At 43.2% G+C, this 20,701-nt stretch overlaps 1 protein-coding gene across 1 annotated transcript in view; it reads left to right on the top strand.

Moving 5' to 3' along the window:
- The window catches only part of SLC9A4 (solute carrier family 9 member A4), a gene marked incomplete at its 5' end in the record, with an annotated part of 53,978 nt that extends 34,384 nt beyond the window's left edge, over positions 1–19,594 (top strand). Inside the window, 5 exons of the mRNA XM_084613836.1 lie at positions 442–603; positions 11,876–11,972; positions 14,508–14,639; positions 15,509–15,596; positions 18,817–19,594. Coding sequence (XP_084469962.1) covers positions 442–603; positions 11,876–11,972; positions 14,508–14,639; positions 15,509–15,596; positions 18,817–19,193 — 856 coding nt within the window. The 3' untranslated portion in view covers positions 19,194–19,594. The remainder of the gene's footprint in view (positions 1–441; positions 604–11,875; positions 11,973–14,507; positions 14,640–15,508; positions 15,597–18,816) is intronic.
- Between the last annotated feature and the right edge of the window lie 1,107 nt (positions 19,595–20,701).

Genomic DNA, 20,701 nt, shown 5'->3' with positions numbered 1-20,701 from the left:
GGCTGATGGAGACTCCTGTGACTGCGGGGCCTATTTCCGATCCTCGGTCCGTTCACATATGCAGGCAGAGTTCCTCTGGACGGTGTCCACTGACTCCTTTGACGCCTTCTCAGAGCAGTGGCGCTGTCCGGGGTTCTCTGCTCAGTTTCCCCATCAGGTTCCCTTTGTTTGACCCTTTGACTGCACTCCTGTTCCTGTTATTTTATTAGTTGTCCCCCAAAATCACTTGGTTTTCAGGGCCTGTGGACCCCCCCTCTTAGGTTGGGGGGGATCCTTTAGCAGTAGGCGGGCTTCTGCCCGCCCACTTGCTGGATCCCAATAGGGCTACTCTGCTGTGCCCAATCGGCCTGGGTCTATCACAATATATATTTGATGAATGTTGTCAGAGAGGAAGATAGGCTCCTTTCTTTTTTACATTTTCTTTTCATTTCTGTTTCATAGATTTAAAAAGTTTGACAATACATATCTAAAGAAAATCCTGATCCGGGGGAACCAGCCCCAATCCAGCATTGTATCTCTATACAAGAAGATGGAAATCAAACAGGCCATTGACATGGCAGAAAATGGGATGACAAGTTCAGCTGAATCGACAGCTTCTCTCCAGTGAGTATCAGCTTCATTACAGCTTACCAAACAGGGGAGAGAGGAATAAGGGGTGTGTGTGTGTGTGGGGGGGGGGGGGGATATGAAGAAACAGTGGAAGGAGACAAGGACTTTAAAAGAAATGTGACAAGAACAAGGTACTGGGAGGGGAGGAATAAATGTTAGGTGCTGGGACCTTCAAATGTTACATAGGAAAGGAAATGTTCAGCGATAGTTCTGAGTTTACAAAGAGGGAAAAGACTGCCTCTTTACCCATGTTTTTCAGCAGCATCAGGCATGCCTGAAAAGGCCTGGAGATTCAGATCTAGACTGAGTGGTACTCGCTGATTGCTTTGTACTGCTCCAGTGATGCAAAGCAACCATATGCTTCATTTAACTGGCCAGTAAATTCTGGTTTGTGGCTGCTTTGTGTTGAAAGAGAGCAACACAAAGGAATGGAGCGTATTGGTTTGTCTGGCCCTCAGTTCAGATTAGTAACCAGAATTCTGGGATCTGTAAATTTGGGTATAGTTCTCATGAGACCAGGCTCTCTTGTAAGATTGCGACTTTAGACTGGGTCAGAATGCTATAAGGACAGGCTTTCTTGTAGTATTTTGGTACTTCAGCTTCTAGTCTTGGCCAGAACTCAGGTTACTCCTGGGGGCATTCTGCGCCAAAAAAATTAAAATTATGCACACAATATTTTAAAATTCTGAAAATTTTATTTGTCAAACTAACACTACATAACCACACCAGTTTCAATTATTTTGGTAATTTATTTCAAAATACCGGTCAGCAAGTATGTTTGTAACAATGCAAACACACACAAGAATTCCCCCAGGAGTAGAGAGTTAAAGAAACCATTATGACAACCCAGTTCCTGTTTATCTGCCCCTTTGCCCACCTGCCAGAGCCTAACTGGGGTGTGGGGGTGCAGACACCTGCAACCCCTTCCCCACAGAGCCCTCCTGCGGGGGCCCCCCAGCCAATACACCCAAACCTCCTCTCCCCAGAGCCCAATTGTAGGGCCCCTCCAACTCAGATACTTCCCCCAGAGCCCAGCCGTAGGGCCTCCCTGGCCCATATACCCACACCCCCTTCGTCCCAGGACCTAGCTGTGCCCCCCCACCCCATCCATACACCCATCTCCCTCCCTCCCCTGCCCCCCCACAGAGCCCAGGATCCAGAGGGAGAAACAGCCTGATGCTTGGTCCCAGGCTTGCTCAGAGTTTCTTGCGTGCTGCGCTGCCTTCTTCTTCCCTCAGGGGTTGTGGGGAACTGCAGCTGCCAGGAACCCTCTAGCTCAGGGATGGGCAAACTTTTTGGCCTGAGGGCCACATCAGGGCATAGAAATTGTATGGCGGGTCATGAATGCTCACAAAATTGGGGTTGGGATGCGGGAGGGGGTGAGGACTCTGGTTGGGGGTGCGGGACTACTTTATGTACTACTGGGCCATTTAGAACATTATTGGTGTCTGGCTGAATAGGCCGGCGTTGCTGTAAGTGCGAGGGTGCGGTTGGGGGTGTGGGCTCTGGAATGGGCATGAGGAGTTTGGGGTGTAGGAGGGGGCTCTGGTCTGGGAGAGAGGGGTTTGGAAGGCGGGAGGGGGATCAAGGCTGGGGCACGAGTGCGGGAAGGGGTGCAGGTTCCAGCTGGGGGTGCGGGCTTTGGGGTAGGGCTGGGGATGAGAGATTTGGGAAGCAGGAGGGTGCTGGGATCATTCTCATCAGCCCTTTTGATCAGTTGCATGGGCATATCATTGCTATCTGGGGTTTTCACGCTTTAGAGACGAGGGGAAGAAATCTCTCTGGTAATCAGGGCAGATCTCAGTTGAGCCTTCTGGATTCGCTTCAGGCTCAGAACTTCCATTCGTGTCAGTGGGATTCCTACAGGTGGACTATGCATTAAGTATTTGCCCATTGACTGTAAAACAAAGCATCTATATTTGAAATAATATATAGCACTTAGTTATACTGGCTTAGAGAACATAAGCATTAGAAATAGGAATTTCAAAAGGCAAAGCACATCCAAGCAGATGCTGTAGATACCACATTTCTGGCTGAATTTTAGACAATATACTTTAAATATAATCATAAGCAAGACAAGATGGGCTTATTTCTGAGCTCAGTCTTTGGACATCAGGGGAGTTTTTCTTGATGTACGTTGGTGTAAGCAGGCTCAGAATGAGACTGAGTGTTTTCATTGCCAGTAACACTATTATACAAGCGCTATCCCACTAGGATGCTACTTTCTTCTTAGTAGAACTGGATGGAGAGTACAGAAAGTTCAAAATGTAATAAAAAATGGGGAAAAAATTGGATGGGGGAATTTGGCTTTTATTTTTTAACCAGCTCTATTTTTTTAGAACAAATATGCACAGTATTTTGGGTACATTTGTGATCAGAATAGATTGATTTTTTTTTTTTTTTTTGGCCAACGGAGAGTTATAGCCAATTGCTATGCACCCAAAATGATATAATCTCAGAATGTTTTTGCAAATAAAACAACTGGACTGGGCTCTGCAAGTAAAATGCAGGAAGTTTCAATAAGCATCAGAGAAAGAATGGTAATAAAGATGATTTTATGGGAGTGGTAACAAGTCAAACTTGTTTTATCTGAAAGCAGGTTATCAGCATGGCAGATTAATGGCTAATCCCATGCAAAGCGAATGCTTTTTATTTGTGCTTTAGAACAATATAGATAATCTTCATGTTTGTTCTGTTGCTAATTCAGTTCAGCTGAAACTGAGGGTATTTTATTTGAGTCACCTAAAGAGCGAAACGATAACAAGCACTGATATGATTTAAAGCAGGGATGGGCAAACTTTTTGGCCCAAGGGCCACATCTGGGTGGGGAAATTGCATGCAGGGCCATGAATGTAGGGCTGTGGCACGGAGTTGGGGTGCAGGAGGGGGTGTGGTGTGCAGGAAGGGGCTATGGGCAGGGGGTTGGGGTGCAGGAGGGTTTGGCAGGGGGCTCAAGGCAGGGGGTTAGGGGACTCAGGGCTGGGGGCAGGGTGCAGGAAACGTTCGGGGTGCAGGCTTCGGCCTGGCGCCGCTTACCTCAAGTGGCTCCAGGGTGGCAGCGGCACACAGCGGGGCTAAGGAAGGCTGCCTGCCCTGGCCCCACGCTGCTCATTGAACTTGGTGGTCAGTGATCCAGCATCAGCTTCTAGTGAGGTTGCTGAATTACTTAATGTAATTCAAAGCATCTATGTATTTTTCTCTGCATCAATTCATCTATGACAAATTTTAAAGCAACATCTGGGAACATCCTCTCTGACACTGAAACCACTGAGTTCCACACAATGGGAAAGTCGAGTGGAGGCGACAAAGCCTATCAAACACCAAATTGGGAAGATAGATGATGCCATAGTTGCCATGATGGAGGATAATGCTACAACAGGAACTGTTCATGGGAGAAGGAAATGGAATCACCAGAAACATACATAACTTCAAATTTCTGTGTGGCTTAGTGTTGTGGCATGACATACTGTTTGAAATAAATGATGTAAGCAAGAGACTCCAAGGTGTTGACCTTGATATATCTGGAGCAATGGAACAACTGGACAAAGTAAAGTCATACCTACAGGCTTACCGGTCAGATGAGGGATTTCAAAATGTTCTGAAGAGTGCACAGAAGTTGGCAGAGGAACTTCACACTGAAGCTATTTTCCTACCCATTCAAGAATACAAGAGTCACCGAAGAAGACATTTTGATTATGAGGCACGGGATAATCCCATAAGAGACCCCAAACAACAATTGAAAGTTGAATTCTTTAACCAGGTGCTAGATTGTGCAATACAGTCAGGTAAAGAACGTTTCATGCAGCTCAAGGAACACAGCAGTATATTTGGGATGTTCTATGATATTCCAAAACTCCTCACTATGCCTGAAGACCTACACCATTATGCAGGGCACTAGAGACTGTGTTGACACAATAACATGCGCGATATTGATGCAAGTGATTTAGGTGATGAACTGAAAGCCCTTTCAAGTTACATTTCAGCAGGATCATCTCCAAAGGCTGTTCTGGAACATATGCGCACAAATAAGATGACCACCCACTTTCCAAAAGCTTTTGTTGCTCTGTGCATACTTCTAATGCTTCCTGTAACAGTTGCCAGTGGAGAACAGTTTCTCCAAGCTGAAGTTAATAAAAACACATCTACGCTCCACAATGACACAGGAGAGGCTGGTCAGCCTTGCAACCATCTCAACAGAGCGTGAGCTGGCCCAGACTGTGGACCTTCAGAAAGCAGTTCAAATCTTTGCAGCCAAGAAGGCACAGAAAGCAGTACTTTGGCATTTTTATCTGTTTGAATAATCAATGTTTACTATGCAGACAAGAAAATTTACATTTGCTGTTCAGGCATTTGAAAGTTAAATGTTACTTAAAATTTTTGAATAAGGCATTTTAAGTTATTAGTTCTCCTTTATTGGGGTAGGTAGCAGAGCAGTACCATGAGAAGAGTAGAACAGGAAGAAAGCAGAATTGAGATCTTTCAAAGTTTTGGCCCAAGCGATGGGGGATGAGGGCGTCATTTGAGTTTCCCGTCTCAGGTGCCAAAGTGTTGTGGACTGGCCCTGATGGTCAATTACAGCTAATTTCACAAAATTGCCACCATTCGTTGCAACTGCAAAATTCCCACCTTCCTCAAAGCACAACCAGAAACTAGGCCTTATCTGGTTTTGCATCCAACCTGAATCTAAAGCCATAGGGATAGGTTTGGGTTCAGGCATTTGAATCTGAAAACTGCCAAAATTCAAATGTGTTAGAAATCCAAAGTGGCTCATCTCTAGGAAATGGCCAGTTGTTGAGACTAACTGTTGTCTGTATGTAGTGATCAAAAGTATATCACAGGTAAAAAATGGCAAGTTAGAAAAGGAAAAAGTCAGCCATAAAAATAATGCAACATTTATAGAAAAAGCCACATTTTAAAAAACGTAACCATTTAAATAGTCTAGTTTAATAAATGAATAAGACACATTTAGCCTAGCCCCTTGTCTAGAGCCTTAAAAATGCACACATTAGAGCTCTGAATTGGGGAGATGGGCCAGTGACTTGTGGCTTCATCCAGTGACCATTTAAATTGCTAATGTTTTTTTTGAAGTGCTGCTTTTAAACTCTCTGCAGACCACTGACAAGTGGTCATCACATCACCAATGGTCCATGAAACATAGTTTGACAACTGAAGTCTTATACAGTACAATCGCCTCATGGCTGATTCCACAAAGAGTAGCTGCTTCTCTGCCCCCTTTTTGTCCAGGCCCGCCCTCCCTAGACCTATGGAACCAGAAGCCTGTGGTGCATCTGCAGAGGGATTTTATATCACAGAATTGGGAAAAGGATTGGGGAAAGTATTGAGAAGAATGGTATCATGTAGAAATCACTTCATGCTGCTACTTTCCCGACTCCAGATCAACCTAATCTGGCTCTCCGCTGCATGCAGATGTAGATGGAACATCAGGCCTTAAATCAGGGGAAGGCAAACTATGGCCCGCAGGCTGGATCCAGCCTGTTAGGGCTTTTAATCTGGCCCGTGGGATTGCCACCCCCATGGTGCAGCAGAGCTAAGGCAGGCTCCCTGCCTGCCCTGGCCCTGTGCTCCCAGAAGCAGCCAGCACCCCATCCCTGCAGCCCCTGGGGGGGCGGGGCAGAAGGCTCCATGCACTTCCCTCGCCCGCAGGCACCGCCCCCCACAGCTCCCATTTGCCGGGAACAGGGAACCACGACCAATGGGAACTGCAAGGGTGGTACCGGCAGGTGAGGGCAGTGCACGGCTGAGCCGCCTGTTCCACCCCACCCCCAGGAGCCACTGCAGGACATGCTGGCCACACAGAAATTTGAAGTTATGTATGTTTCTGGTGATTCCATTTCCTTCTCCCATGAACAGTTCCTGTTGTAGCATTATCCTCCATCATGGCAACTATGGCATCATCTATCTTCCCAATTTGGTGTTTGATAGGCTTTATCGCCTCCACTCGGCTTTCCCATCGTGTGGTATTCAGTGGTTTCAGTGTCAGAGAGGATGGTTCCAGATATTGCTTCAAAATTTGTCATTGATGAGTTGATGCAGAGAAAAATACATAGATGCTTTGAATTACATTAAGTAATTCAGCAGCCTCACTAGAAGTTGATGCTGGATTACTGACCACCAAGTTCAATGAATGAGAACTGCATGGGACAAAAAAAGCTCGAGGATTTAACTTTCGGATCCATGTCTGCACGCCTCTGTTCTTTCCTCTCATGTTGGCACCATTATCATAGCCCTGACCTCTCATGTTAGCTACCGCAATTCCCGTATCTTCCAGCTTTTTAAGAAGCACATTTGTCATATCAGCTCCTGTAGTATCATCAAAGTCCATAAACTTTAGAAAATGCTCTCTGATAGTCACTGTTGCAGGAACATTTTCACTAGGTTCTGTTGCTGTTACAAAATGCACCATTAAAGTCATTTGTTCCGTATGGCTGATGTCAGGTGTACAGCCCAGAATAACAGAGTAATATCTTGCTGACTTCAGATCTGCCACAATCTTCTGTTTGACTTTGGTTGCCAGTAACTGCATTTTGAATTGTTTTTCCAAGGTAGTGGTGTGTGTACGTTTCTTGGGTGGTGACTCTCCTTAGATACTCCTGGAGTACAGCATCAAACTCAGCCATCAGCTCCACAATTTTAAGGAAGTTTCCATTGTTTGGCACATACAGCTGACCTGAAGTACCACGCAGTGCTAGGTTTGGGGTAGCAAGCATTCTCACAATGGCAATGAGCCTTTTCCAGTTTTGCCAGTAAAGAGACTCTGATGCAATCTTCTCTTGATGCTGATCATCTATGGTGGCCTTTAACATTAGTCTCATCTCAAGCTCTTTCCAGCTCTGGAATGCTCTCTGGTGATTTGCTGCCTTCTCATGGCATGCCAGACTTCTAGCCAGATTTTTCCAGTCCTTTTGTTCCTGTAGAACCCAATGTGGCTGGAACATTAGACTGGAAGAGTTTGCAACAAAAAACAGTATGCAGCATTCTGGGTTTTTGAGTACATAAGCCATGGCCTCTCCACTTTGTCACCATTGGGGATTTCACGCCAGTAATGTGTTGGATGGAAACCTCTATTTTCATTGTCTTTGGGGAACATAAAGTTTTTCATTTGCTGTGGCCCATGCTGTATAAGGAAGGCCCTCAGGCTACTGCTCAAGTGGGTCCAAAGTCCTGGATCATCTAGACTTAAGGAATTAAACTCAGTAGCAGCTGTTTCTTGCACCTCCACCACACTCTCTTCTCTGATCTTCACTTTTCTTCAGGAATGTGCAGGGTTACCTCCATTTGAGATGGAGAGATGGATGCTGCAGTAGCTGCCAGGTCACCTGCACCCTGACTAACTGGAAGATCACCACTCAGATCCTCACTCGGGCCGGAAGGCTCACCGTGAACATTTGTGTCTATGTATCTCAGGAGAGCTCGTTTCTGTTTAGATAGAAAAGCTTCCTTTGCTTTCTTTCTTTTTCTGAATGCTGTCCCATAGGGGCATTTTCTTCTTTCACTCATGACTGCTGTTCCCTGCCAGCTATAGTGGCTCTCAACACTCAATTGAAGGGGACAAATAAGCAGGCTGGTAGCAGGGCCTGAGTGAGGGAAGATATCAGCATCTTAAGGGCCTAACTGGCTCCTACTACTTCAGTTGACTGCCTGTTCTCCTCAAGTGGGTTCAGGGAAACAGCAGGAAACAGGAAGCTCCCTTAGAAGCTGGTGTAAATCAGTCCAGGCTCCTGGGGGTGCTAGAGAGGTACATAAGAGGCTCCTCCTCCCCTCTCTCTCTCTCCCTGCAGCTCCTGCTGCTTTGTTATTCCCTCTCACCTTTTCTCCTGCCTGCCTGTTCTGTCTCTTGTGCCCTCCTTCCTCCAGCACAGCACTCCACCATCTCTGTGCATCTAGAGCAGAGAGAATACATATGCACCAGCAGCAGACACAATTTTCTACACTCTGGGTCCTAGGGGCGCTCCCCCACCCCCACCCCAGTCTGGCACCTGAGGTGGCTGCCTCAGTTTGCCTCATGGTAAGGCCAGCCCTGGCCACCATACCTTGGCCTGGATTCTGCATTGAACCTGAACCCCAAGCCCTAGCCTAAACTAATCCATATCTGAACATCAGTGCTCTGGCCCAAGTCATGAATCATATAACAATTTTTAGTTTATTCTAGACACAGCTTCTTTTTGATATTAAAGGCTGTATTCTTTCCCTAATGTAAGGGAAACTGAATGCATAATCCTTTCAGAATGTAATTAAAGGAAACCCTCCTTTAATCAAGCCATTTACCACAATTACATCACTTAATATGAGGGAAAAGAGGGACAAATAAATATAAAAGGAAGTGAAGAAAAAGAAAACAAGTGGGAACAATGAAGTGAACTTTGACTATGGTTCACCCGTGATGGTCATGCCCCTTTATCCCTTTTTCCATTCTCCTCTTTGATATATGACTAAGCTCTCACAGAGATTGACCTGGCAAATCCAGTTAACATTTCAGATCAACCAGCTTCCATCATTTCTTTCGCAAGAAGGACAGGTACTTACAAATGACTGTAAACAATTTTTACGCTAATTCATAAAAATGGAAGAGTTATTGCCTTAGGCACGTTCTTTCAGCTTCAGTTGAGTGAGATCACTGTATCCATCATGACATCCAGCTTACTATGAAGCTGCAGATCTATAGAATCAGTTATACTAGCTCTGTTGTACTGAAGTGAAACATGAGCACAAGAACACAGGATTGATGGTTTTGATTTTTGTCATATTTGTCAGTTGCTCCATATCAAATGGTAGGACAAGATCAGAAATGAGGATATTCATAGCTGAACCCAGCAACCACCTCTATCAGCACTGGTTTGGTTTTGGCAGCTTTCTTGGTAGGGATGTATTATTGGAATGGAAGACTAACAATCCCAATGGGTGCATATCAAGGAATGCTGATACTCAGCCACAATCACATGGGTATCAAAAACTTTGGTGGCGCTATAAGATTGTCAGTGATGTTCATAAACTGAAAATCAGCCTGATCACCTTAAGCACCTAGCCAGAGATCAATCTGGGTTGTGCTCTGTCTGCAAGGAGAGAGGATCCCGATCTCTCTCTGCAAGGATCCCATTGGGATTTGTCATGATGACTGTACCCCGTTACAAGATAACTGTATAAATTCTCTAGACCTGCCAGCCAAGTTTTCTGGGCTGTGACATTCCCCTTGACAAATTCTGAACTTTCTCCAATTCTATGGGACTGTCCTTTTTATCTCTTGGTTTCCTTTGGATTAAGAGTATGATGCTCCCTTCCCATTTGCACTGGCAGAAAGTTGTTAAAGCCAGTACAACGTCAAGGTCTCAGAGACTGGAAGATGTTTGTGGTGAGCAAAGAAAGAAAAAGGTATAAAAGAAACTCTGTCCAAAAGGTCCCTTAAAAATATGGACCCTCTTTTGCCCACATCCCACACCACCCCTCAATCACTGATTTAACACTTTCCTCCAAGACCCTACTGTGTGGAAGGTGACTTTCCCTGTTAATTCTTAAAAAAGAAAAGGTTGGCTTCTATTGTAAACTGAATGGCAGCTTGTATCTTCACAATATGTTAATAGATGTTTTAGTTTTCAACTGGGCAAACTGCTTGAAACTATAGTAAAGAACAAAACTATCAGACACATAGATGAACATAATTTGTTGGGGAAGAGTCAACATGGTTTTTGTAAAGGGGAAATCATGCCTCACCAATCTACCAGAGTTCTTTGAGGGGGTCATCAAACATGTGGACAAGGATCCAGTGGATATAGGGTACTTAGATTTTCAGAAAACCTTTGACAAAGTCCCTCACCAAAGGCTCTTAAGCAAGGTAAGCTATCATGGGATAACAGGGAAGGTCCTCTTATGGATTGATAACTGGCTAAAAGATAGGAAACAAAGGGGTAGGAATAAATGGTTAGTTTTCAGAATGGAGAGAGGTAAATAGTGGTGTTCCCCAGGGGTTGTAGGGGCCCAGTCCTATTCAACATATTCATAAATGATCTGGAAAAAGGGGTAAACAGTGAGGTTGCAAAATTTGCAGAGGATACAAAACTACTCAAGATAGTTAAGTCCCAGAAAGACTGTGAAGAGCTACAAAAGGATCGCTCAAAACTGGGTGACTGGGCAACAAAATGGCAGATGAAATTCAATGTTGATAATGCAAAGTAATGCTCATTTGGATAACATAATCCCAACTATACATATAAAATGATGGGGTCTAACTTAGCTGTTTCCACTCAAGAAAGAGCTCTTGGAGTCATTGAGGATAGTTTTCTGAAAACACCCACTCAGTATACAGTGGGAGTCAAAAAGGAAACAGAATGTTGGGCATCATTAAGAAAGGGATGGGTAATAAGACAGAAAATATCATATTGCCTCTATATAAATCCATGGTACACCCACATCTTGAATACTGTGTGCAGATGTGGTCACCCATCTCAAAGATATATTGGAATTGGAAAAGGTTCAGAAAAGGGCAACAAAAATTATTAGGGGTATGGAATGGCTGCCATATGAGGAGAGATAAGACTGGGACTTTTCAGCTTGGAAAAGAGGAGACTAAGGGGGGATATGATAGGGATTTATAAAATCATGACTGGTGTGGAGAAAGTAAATAAGGAAGTGTTATTTACTCCTTTTCATAACACAAGAACTAGGGGCCACCAAATGAAATTAATAGGCAGCAAATTTAAAACAAAAGGAAGTATTTTTTCACAGAATGCACAAGTCAGTCTGTGGAACTCCTTGCCAGAGGATGTTGTTAAGGCCAAGACTATAACAGGGTTAAAAAAAGAACTAGATAAGTTCATGGAGGATAGGTCCATCAATGGCTATTAGCCAGGATGGGCAGGGATGGCGTCCCTAGCCTCTGTTTGCCGGGACAACAGGGGATGGATCACCTGTTCTGTTCATTCCCTCTGGGACACTGGCATTGGCCACTGTCAGCAGACAGGATACTGGGCTAGATGGACCTTTGGTCTTACCCAGTATGGCCATTCTTATGTTCTTTCTTCAAAAGATGATGCAAAGTGCAAACATTTTAAAAAACAAAACAAAACAAACTAGGAAGTTTTCTCTTTTTTTAGCTTTCATTGATTCCTTAGTATCATTGGCTACAAAATTGCCATTCCCACCTGCAGTGCTCTAGAAATAATAACATATGAAAATAAATAATTTTATAGGAAAGATAATTCCTGTGTGATTTGTACAAATTACTATAATGTTTACCTTTTCCTTCTATTTACAGAAGCTATAGAAATCAAACAATGCATAAGCTTTCCTCTGAAGAGGTGGAGTCCATGCGAGATATGCTGACACACAGTCTGTATCAAGTACGACAAAGGGTGTGTAAGCGACTCTTGTAACAAAGCTCTGTACTTGTAGATCAAAAGATCATGTGTACCCTCCTCGCCATGATAGCAACAACCAATGGTAGCTGCAAAGATAGTATTGTTCTTCTCAGCTGAACTATGAAACTGTGTTTATGGGAAATACTGAGCCAGATCCTCAGCTGGTGTCAATTGGATTTCAATGGAGGAGCTCTGATTTACATCAGCTGAGGATCTGGCCCATTGCGCTCAGATCTCACAGTACCAAAAAGTAAAAGGGAGTTTGCCTTCTAGCTTTTCACCCTGATGTCTGATCTACAATGTAACAGGACAAGAAAATCCAGAAACTAGCTCTAGAGGTCAGGCTTCCCTATCTGTAAAGATCTCGGTGACTCAGGAATGTTCTCCTTTCTGATATTGCCCAACACCTAGTTTATCTAGTTTAACTTTCCAAGCCCTCTCTTTCTCCAGTCACACACAAGCTGTGACCCTGTGACTGCAACAGCAGACTTGTCGAGTATTTTCATGGCAACTGAGGAGATGGAGCTGATATGGAATTTAGGAGTCATGGTATTTACCTGAACATGTGCAGCCGTTACATTTTTCTTTTTTAAAGCAAACCATCTGCAGAGTAGGTTTAAAACTGATATTATTCTAATCTCAATGGCCCTGCCCCGTGAAGGAGCAGCAGGGCCATTAGGGGCCAGCACTGTTGTGGAGGCACAGGACCTACGTAGATTTGCCAGATTTGGGAGGTAGGTCTCATGGCTTGTTCTGTGTGGGAGACAAAGATCCCTCAAGATAGGATGATAGGGGAAGAACTCCCTCCCACCCAGAGCCTCATCTTGTAAGCTTTTCTGTGAGCTGGGCCTCAGCAAGGATTTATTTTGAAAAAAATGGACGTGACTTTGGTATCCTGTGAAAAATACAGTGTGATGCTGGTCAAAGGTGCAACATCAGTGTAACCCAGTCCAATGCATCACTAACCAACCAAGCATAATGCTGAGCACTGCCATGCTCTCCTATGGCAAAGTGTGCTAGCAGGTACACTTGGGTAACCCTGAAATTATGTTGATCAACTGTTCTGACTAAAGTAACATATGAAGAATAATCATTTTATAACAGGTCATTGTTCATGTTACAGTCTTCTTTAAAATTGTCTGAATTGTAGCCAATTGCCCTTATGAAAGGTATTTCTTATCTTACTAGCAAGTTCCATATGCATCTGTCCTATACATTACTGACGTGAACCCTGTGTCTGCAAAATCAGTTACCTTAAGATCTACTAGTGCTGCATTATAGCATGCTATGTGGTATTTGAAACCGTATCTTCTTTTGGAAATGAAGGATTTTAATAACACTACTACCCACTTATCTTGAACTCTGAGGGCCTAACTATGCTCTGGAATGTCACTGGAATTGCATCAGTGTGAATCCAGTATAAATGGGCTTGAGATCAGGTCCTAAATCTTCAAATTGCTGTACAAAAATCAGTGAATTTTCCCTCACGATACCCCTATGAGGTAGATAACTTTTACTCTCATTTCACAGGTTGAGGGCCTGATTCTCTACAGCCTTGCACCATTTGCAGCCATATTCACCAGCGCACAGTGATTGTAAATTTCTGTCAAGTTAAAATGGAAGGGCCTGATTCTCATTTACACTAAAGCCACTTTATACCACTCTAGCAGTGTTAAAGAGCCTTAAAGTGAGTATACATTAAACGAATGCCCACTTTAAGGCTCTTTTACAATGTCAGCGTGGTGTAAAGCAGCTTCGGTGTAGCTGAGAATTAGGCCCAAAGAGTTTAACATCCACCCTACACTCACTTTGGATAGGTGTAAATGGTTACCCAAGATAATAGAGAATCAGTGACTAAACTTTTACCAGACACTGCTGAAGGTAATGTTGCATTGTGGCATTATAGCTTCTACCAGTGTGGTAGAATCCACCCTTGAATTGCACGGATAGAACTAATCTGGCAGAGGATGTATGCTGCTCAGAGATGGGGAATCGCTGCTGGCTAAATGGAAACTTTTGTCGGTAGGACACAAAATGCCAGGATGTGCTGCCTTTCTAGTGTAGACCAGGCCTAAGAAACAGAGGGGTCAGTCCTTGGTTCTGACTGAGACCTATCTGGTGCAGGAACGGAGTGGGAAGCAAAGGTCCCCATCTTTGGACTTCCTTAATTCCTAAGGGTCCTCCAGTTTATGCAATCCTTTCCTCCTGGGCCCAGCTACAGCTCTGTAGGATGTGACATGTGGGTAAGGATCATGTAGAGCTGCGCTTTGCTGGCTGTTCACCACCAGGGAATTCACCACTGCACAGGTAGGGAGGGACTGGAGTGCTACAAGGGGGCCATACTGAAGGCCAGGATCTGTCCCAGAGAAGTTGTGCAAGATTTCACAGCAAGTCTGTGGCGGAGCCAGGAACAGCACACAAGAGAAGTTCCTTGCTCCCAGTCGCATGCTTGACTGGACTGCGCTGCTTGAGCCAATGCGGCAAGTGTGCATAGGGAAGAGAGTCAAATACATGTATTTTCTATTTCAGACCCTGTCGTATAACAGACACAACCTGCCAACAGAAACAAGCGAGAAACAAGCCAAAGAAATTCTCATCCGGCGCCAGAACAGCCTGAGGCAGAGTGTGAGGAAAGGAAACAGCTTTTCTTGGGGGAAACCGGTAATTGTTATGCAAGCTACAATTTGTGTGATCAGGGCATAAAGATACCTGCCTGCCTCTGGACGTACAAAACCCAGCCAATTTTAACTTACTTTTGCAATAATTGGAATGAATATTTCCCACAGAGCATCAGAAGAGGAAAGCACCTGGAAACAACGAGCTATATTCAACAATAACGTCCGTGACATGTCACCTGTATGCTAGTCAGAACACAGTGTAATTGGTTGTAAGAGGTAAAGCACTGTAACTTGCACTAACTTTGCCATTCACTGTGGGTACAAACCAAATGAAACACACACCTTGGGTCTAAGGCAAAGCCCTTTTAAGTCAATGGGAGTCTTTCCATTGACTTCAGCTGGCTTTGGATCATACCCCAAGGGTCAGATTTTGATCCTGTTTGCACTGGTGTAAACTCAGTGTAAATGGATTCAGAATCAGGCTCTGAGGGTGTGGAAGGTATAAGTGTAAATCCACTTACACTGGTTTCACACTGTTGTTGCACATCTGTGTAGGTGTAGCACAAAATGCAGCAAAGCCCAAATAACCACTACCCTTTGTTTCCATCCTGCTGCTAGTTGCTATTCTTGTAACAACCCAGATTTCCAGTCCCTTGGTGTGTAAATTACATTGGTTTGGCCCATCATTGAATGCCAGAACAGTGCCTCTATTGTTATACTGCCTTTTCATCGAATTAAATCCAGAGTCTTCCTTGGGAACTTGCCCCATTTATCTCAGACTGAATTTGGCCCATATAGTTTAAACAGTGGAAAGGCACAGCTTGGAATGTCCTGCATGCTGAACTGGTTCTGCTTCTGAATCCAGGCTGGCACAATTAAATATACTGTATGCTTTTCTGTCTTTGTTCACAGGCTAGCACCCAAAATTTGCGTTTCTTCACTTTACCGTATGGTACTCATCATACAGCGAGACGAAAAGCAAGGCATGATGCTTCTACAGGTAACAAACACGCTTTACTCTGCATACCTCTCCAAAAGGATACAGTGGAAAACAGAGAATTTGTTCCATGAATTTTACAACAATATCCCCCTAAGAAATCCAAAGTTTCTTTAAATGAGTCACATCGCCTTCACCTATCTGTCTCTCCATGGTGTTTACATGGCACCAACTGTGGTCATCTGCTCAGGACACCCAGAACCAATAAGCCACTGTGTTACCCCTTCGCCTCAGCCAGGGCGAACTTTGCTGGAGTTTAGATTGTCGGTCAGGTTCCTGCTACACCAGTCTATCCAGCAAACTCCTCAAGATTCTGCTAGTCTGATCCTTGCCTTGCAAGGTAACAATCACTGAATCCCAGTTTTCAAGTTCCCTCTCATGGGACTAGCCTGCTGGTTCGCTCTTTACTTCAATATAACAGCACTGAGATGGTTTATAATAAAACTAAGAATAAGTTTATTAATAAGCAACAAAGAGTTAAATAATACTAAGCAGGAGAAAGAGACAGGTGAGGTGACAAACAAAACATAACACACTTTCTAGTGACTAAAACTGAATTTTAGCAAGTTACAATTTTTGCCTAAACAGTTTTCTCGCTTACATCAAGTTACCAACATCTACAGCCCTCCAGGCCAGAGGATCCAACCTTCAGAAACGTAGAGGGCACCGTTCCCTGTCTTCCCTAAATGATGGAAAACTAGAATGTCTTTTGGCTCCCCTTATATTTCCCAGAGTCCATTGTAGTTGCCTCAAGAGCCAGGAAGACACCTGGGGGTTCAGACACAATCTGCCCCAAAGTGTCTATTGTCTCTTCCCTCATCTCCACTGTGATATACATTTTTCTTCTTCTTCTTCTTCTTGGTATGACAGTAGCAGATCAGACCCTCTTGTAGCATGTATTCTACATACACAGAGTAAGATGCAGTTCTACTCTGAACAGCTTACAATTTAAGTAGACAAGACAGACGCTGGGTGGGAGGAGAAACAGAGGTCAAGAGCAGTGATGTGACTTGTCAAGGTCACACAGCCGGCCAGTGTTGGAGCTAGGCATGGAACCTAGGTCTGTTAACTCTCTGTCCATTATCCTACCTGTTAGATCATGCGCCACTAGACACCTTTCCGCTTTTTGTTTACATATGGACTCCTGAAACACACTTTTGTTGAAAACGGCTATTCAGTTTTGCCAAAATTAAAAATCTGGCAGTGAATGACACTATTTTTTAAATCACCTTTGTAGGAAAAATAGTGAAAAGCCAAATGTTGCTTGTTTCCTGCATGTGCAAAATGATTTACTCTGTTCCATTTCTTTTTTCCTATTGAAACAAAAGAAAGTGTTTGTGATCCGTGTAAGCAAACTACCCACTTCAGGTTGTGCATACATTGGGTGCATAACACAGTAAGGAGCCCTTGATAAGATCCCAGCCAAAACCTTCAAAGTTATTTATTTCCAAAGAGATTTCTGAACTACAGCTATAAAACAGGTGGTAACTAACAGGATTTATGGGTCAAGGCAGTGATGAGCTGCTAAAAGCTGAAGAACCGGTTCCTTCAGTCGCTCCGGGTCTTCGGCGGCACTTCGGTGGCACGTCCTTCAGTTGCTCTGAGTCTTCAGCGGCACTGAAGGACTGACAAAGATCCGGAGCGAGTGAGGGACCCATCGCCGAAGTCTAAACCGGTTCTAAACCGGCTTCAAAATTTAACAACCGGTTTGCATGAACCGGCTCCAGCTCACCACTGGGTCAAGGGATATCAGCCCTGTTAAAAAGCTGTTAAATATTTCAGCACAACAGTCTATGATATGAAAATCTATTGCAATCCCTTTCTTAGGGCCTAACCTTTCCTTATTGCTGCCATTAGCAAATCTCCTATTATTTCATTGGAGAATTTGGAACATACCCCAGGAATGGTGCAAAGCAGCTGAGGCTGGGCTGAGAATCTAGCTCAGGGCATATAGTTTTAAAGATACATCAGTGAATCTATGCAGGGAGTTTACAATAATCAGAAGCTTGTGCTACCCACTGGTAATAATCAGGGAAGGCAAAACAAACTTCAGCAGAACACAGTGAGATGCAAAGAAAATTAGTCACTTTGACAGAGCCCATGGGACTAGGCATCTAAATACATGTGAGGATCTGGGGCTTTGGTTGCTTGAGTATCCAAAACAGCATGGTAACACAAATTAACCAAATTTCAAAATAGTGGTCATTTTTCTCCTGTTTCACACAAGTAAATATTTCTATGACCAATATGTCTGACACTTTGTAGCACCGATTACCCCATCTGGCTAGATATAGATATAAGCCACCTTATTATGTCCAGTCCTCTTTCAGAGTTTAAATTTTTTTCTTCATATTGTCCATTTTCTCTGAGACAACTATGTGTGTGTTTAATTGCAATAGGATATAATCTGTTTTATAACCCTTCATGTATTTTTGCTTATTTGAAGGTTCCTGTATTTTTTATGAGTAATTATGTAATAGTGTGGCTAATTTATTTTACACCTTCAGACGGTCTGTAATTAATGAAAGAACAAAGATTTTCTTAGTTAAATAAATAGGACAAGAGGGCTAGTTCACCTTGTTGTAGGCAAAAGTTTTGCACCAGAGACCATGGAAGTGCCTTGGGTGCCAAAGGGTGCGTTTCTAATACGGTTACGGAACTTTGACTTCAGAGAAGTCTCTTCCTCTGACACACCCAGGTTAATCAAAGAGCCCTGAAGCCAAACCTTCAGGTGCAACTGGTTATTTTGGTCTTGCTAATTGCAGGTGACCTGTAATGTTCCAGTTGGAAACCTTTCATCAATCACATTCAGGTCTAGGTTGTGTTTTTTGTAATGCTTCAGAATTATGGGTTTGGTTATCTGCTTGAATAACTTGCAGAACATTAAAACTTACAAGAATGAGTTTCCTGCATGGGATAATATGACCATAGCAGCATTGAGAGCTATTAACATGGAGCAGAGTACGCTCATTTATTAAGGTTTAAGGGTAGAACAAAGCCCAATACAGGATGCACTATTTGCCAAAAATCCATTGTCTCTCCACTACTTAAGAAATATAGGTTATTTTAATTGTCCCTCATAATAACATGTACATTATTTTACAGTAATTACCCCAAGCACTACAGCTCCAGTGTAACATCTATGACCTCAGAATAATACTCTCTTATATTAAGTACTCTCTTTTTTTCTAATAATACCAATCCCTTTTGTGTTAATGTCCAGGTGATTACAGCAGTGATTCTGATTCAGTGGTCTCCGTCATGTTCAGTCCACAGCTCCGAGCAGGCTCACTTGGAGCAAACCGTCGTCAACAGGAGATGGTTCTGATGGAGCGGTTAGATAGAAGAGAGAAACTGTCAGATTTTGCAGATCAGAGGGGAACCCCAAGCAAGCAGGATCACACAGCTAGAATAAGAAGACCGGCTTTAATGCCAAAGCCCCAGTTTGACGCAGTGTTTGAAGAAGAAATACAGGGATATGAATCAGAAGAGGAGGAAGGAGCAGTCGCCGCATCAAGGCCATCAGTTAAATGGGCAGCAGAGAAAAGAAATGTAAGACATTTCCACAAAGCCCCAAACCCCCCATTCTGGAGAAAATAGCAAAGTTCTTATATGAACCATAATTACAATGTTTATCTTGGGACCTTTGAACTAATTCTGATGCCAGTTCTAAGCACAGTGTAAAGGTTTTTAGAAGTTCTGTGTAGAATCAGTACTTGAACACTCAGATTGAAGGTTGTTTGCCTGAAGCCACTGAATGGCACAATAGTAAATGTCTACAGTATCTGCTGGAAGAGAGGTGTACGTTAACTTAACTTACCATCAGTGAAATGTGTGTGAATATTTATAGTATCTCATAATTCTATATTCTGTCCTATGGCTATGATCCAGCAAAGCACTTAAGCATGTGCTTAAATTGAGCTCATGAGTAATCCCTCACAAGCTCCCTCACATGCTTAAAGTTAAGCAAATGGTGACATTCTTTTCTGGATGAGGGTGTGTGTGTGTGTGTGTGTATGTGTGTATATATATATATATATATATATATACACACATACACATATGTTCTGATCTGATCCATAAAATTTGGCAAGTACCACTGGGGAAAAAGAACACTTCTTCTTTCTGTTCACAATTCAAAAGAGTATTCAGAAGTTTAGAATGAAGCATATCATCTATGTTAAATGCATACAAAGATTTGATGAAACTTAAGTCCTATTCATATTTTTCCATTATATGCACAGAAAGTATTAATCTTCCTTAATATTACAGAGGCATTGGCACAATTATTAACAGAAGAATGGATCTTGTCTTTTGTACTGGCACTGAATAAACAATGAATGAAATTTCTAAAAAGCCAAAAACAAAATCCCACTTTGTTGTATGAAACAAAAAAGACAATTGTATATAATAACTTGGGATAGATTTAAACCAAATCCCTAGATCAGATAATCCCTTAACTTTGGAAAAGTTTGAGTCCAGGTCCAAACATTATAGCTGCCCCATCTTTTTCGTAGCTTGAACTAAAATCCTAGATTCAAATAAGCCAAACTTTGGGAAAGTCCAGATCTGAACATGGTGGCTCACGTCCATCTCTAATAACATCAGGACACTTTGTTGAATATCTAATGAGTTATACTGGCTTTTTTAGTCAAAGTCTCCACCATGCCAATCAGAGCAGAGCAGGAAAATATCTGGAAATTCACCACATCCAGCAGTGCAGAGGTGTACCCTGAATCTGATCTGCTCTCACTTGCCCATGACATTGGAAAACTATAGGGTGTATTTGAGACCCTGTTGATATTTGTATTGACTTGGGGAAAAAACAAAACAAATTAAATTGGTGTGTTATCCAGTTGAAATCAAATTATTTTAAAAGGTCGCTTTACACATCCACCTGGTATTTTCTTAACGTGCAGTGCAAACTATCTAATTACCATTTCATACCTCTTTTAGGGTGAAATCCACCCTATCTCACAGAGCCCACATAAGGTTCCTACAGCAGTGGAACTATTGCAGTTTCATAGAGCAGCATAGATACATAGAAACCGTCTGCAGAGAGTGGCGTACCATGCACTCCAGGGTCAGGTAGGAGGATGGAACAAGAG

The sequence above is a fragment of the Lepidochelys olivacea genome (assembly GCF_965140295.1).
Source record: "Lepidochelys olivacea isolate rLepOli2 genome assembly, chromosome: 1".
In the NCBI taxonomy this organism is placed as follows: Eukaryota; Metazoa; Chordata; order Testudines; family Cheloniidae; genus Lepidochelys; species Lepidochelys olivacea.
The sequence above is the reverse complement of the archived record's forward strand: the minus strand, read 5'-3'. Positions and strand labels throughout refer to the sequence as shown.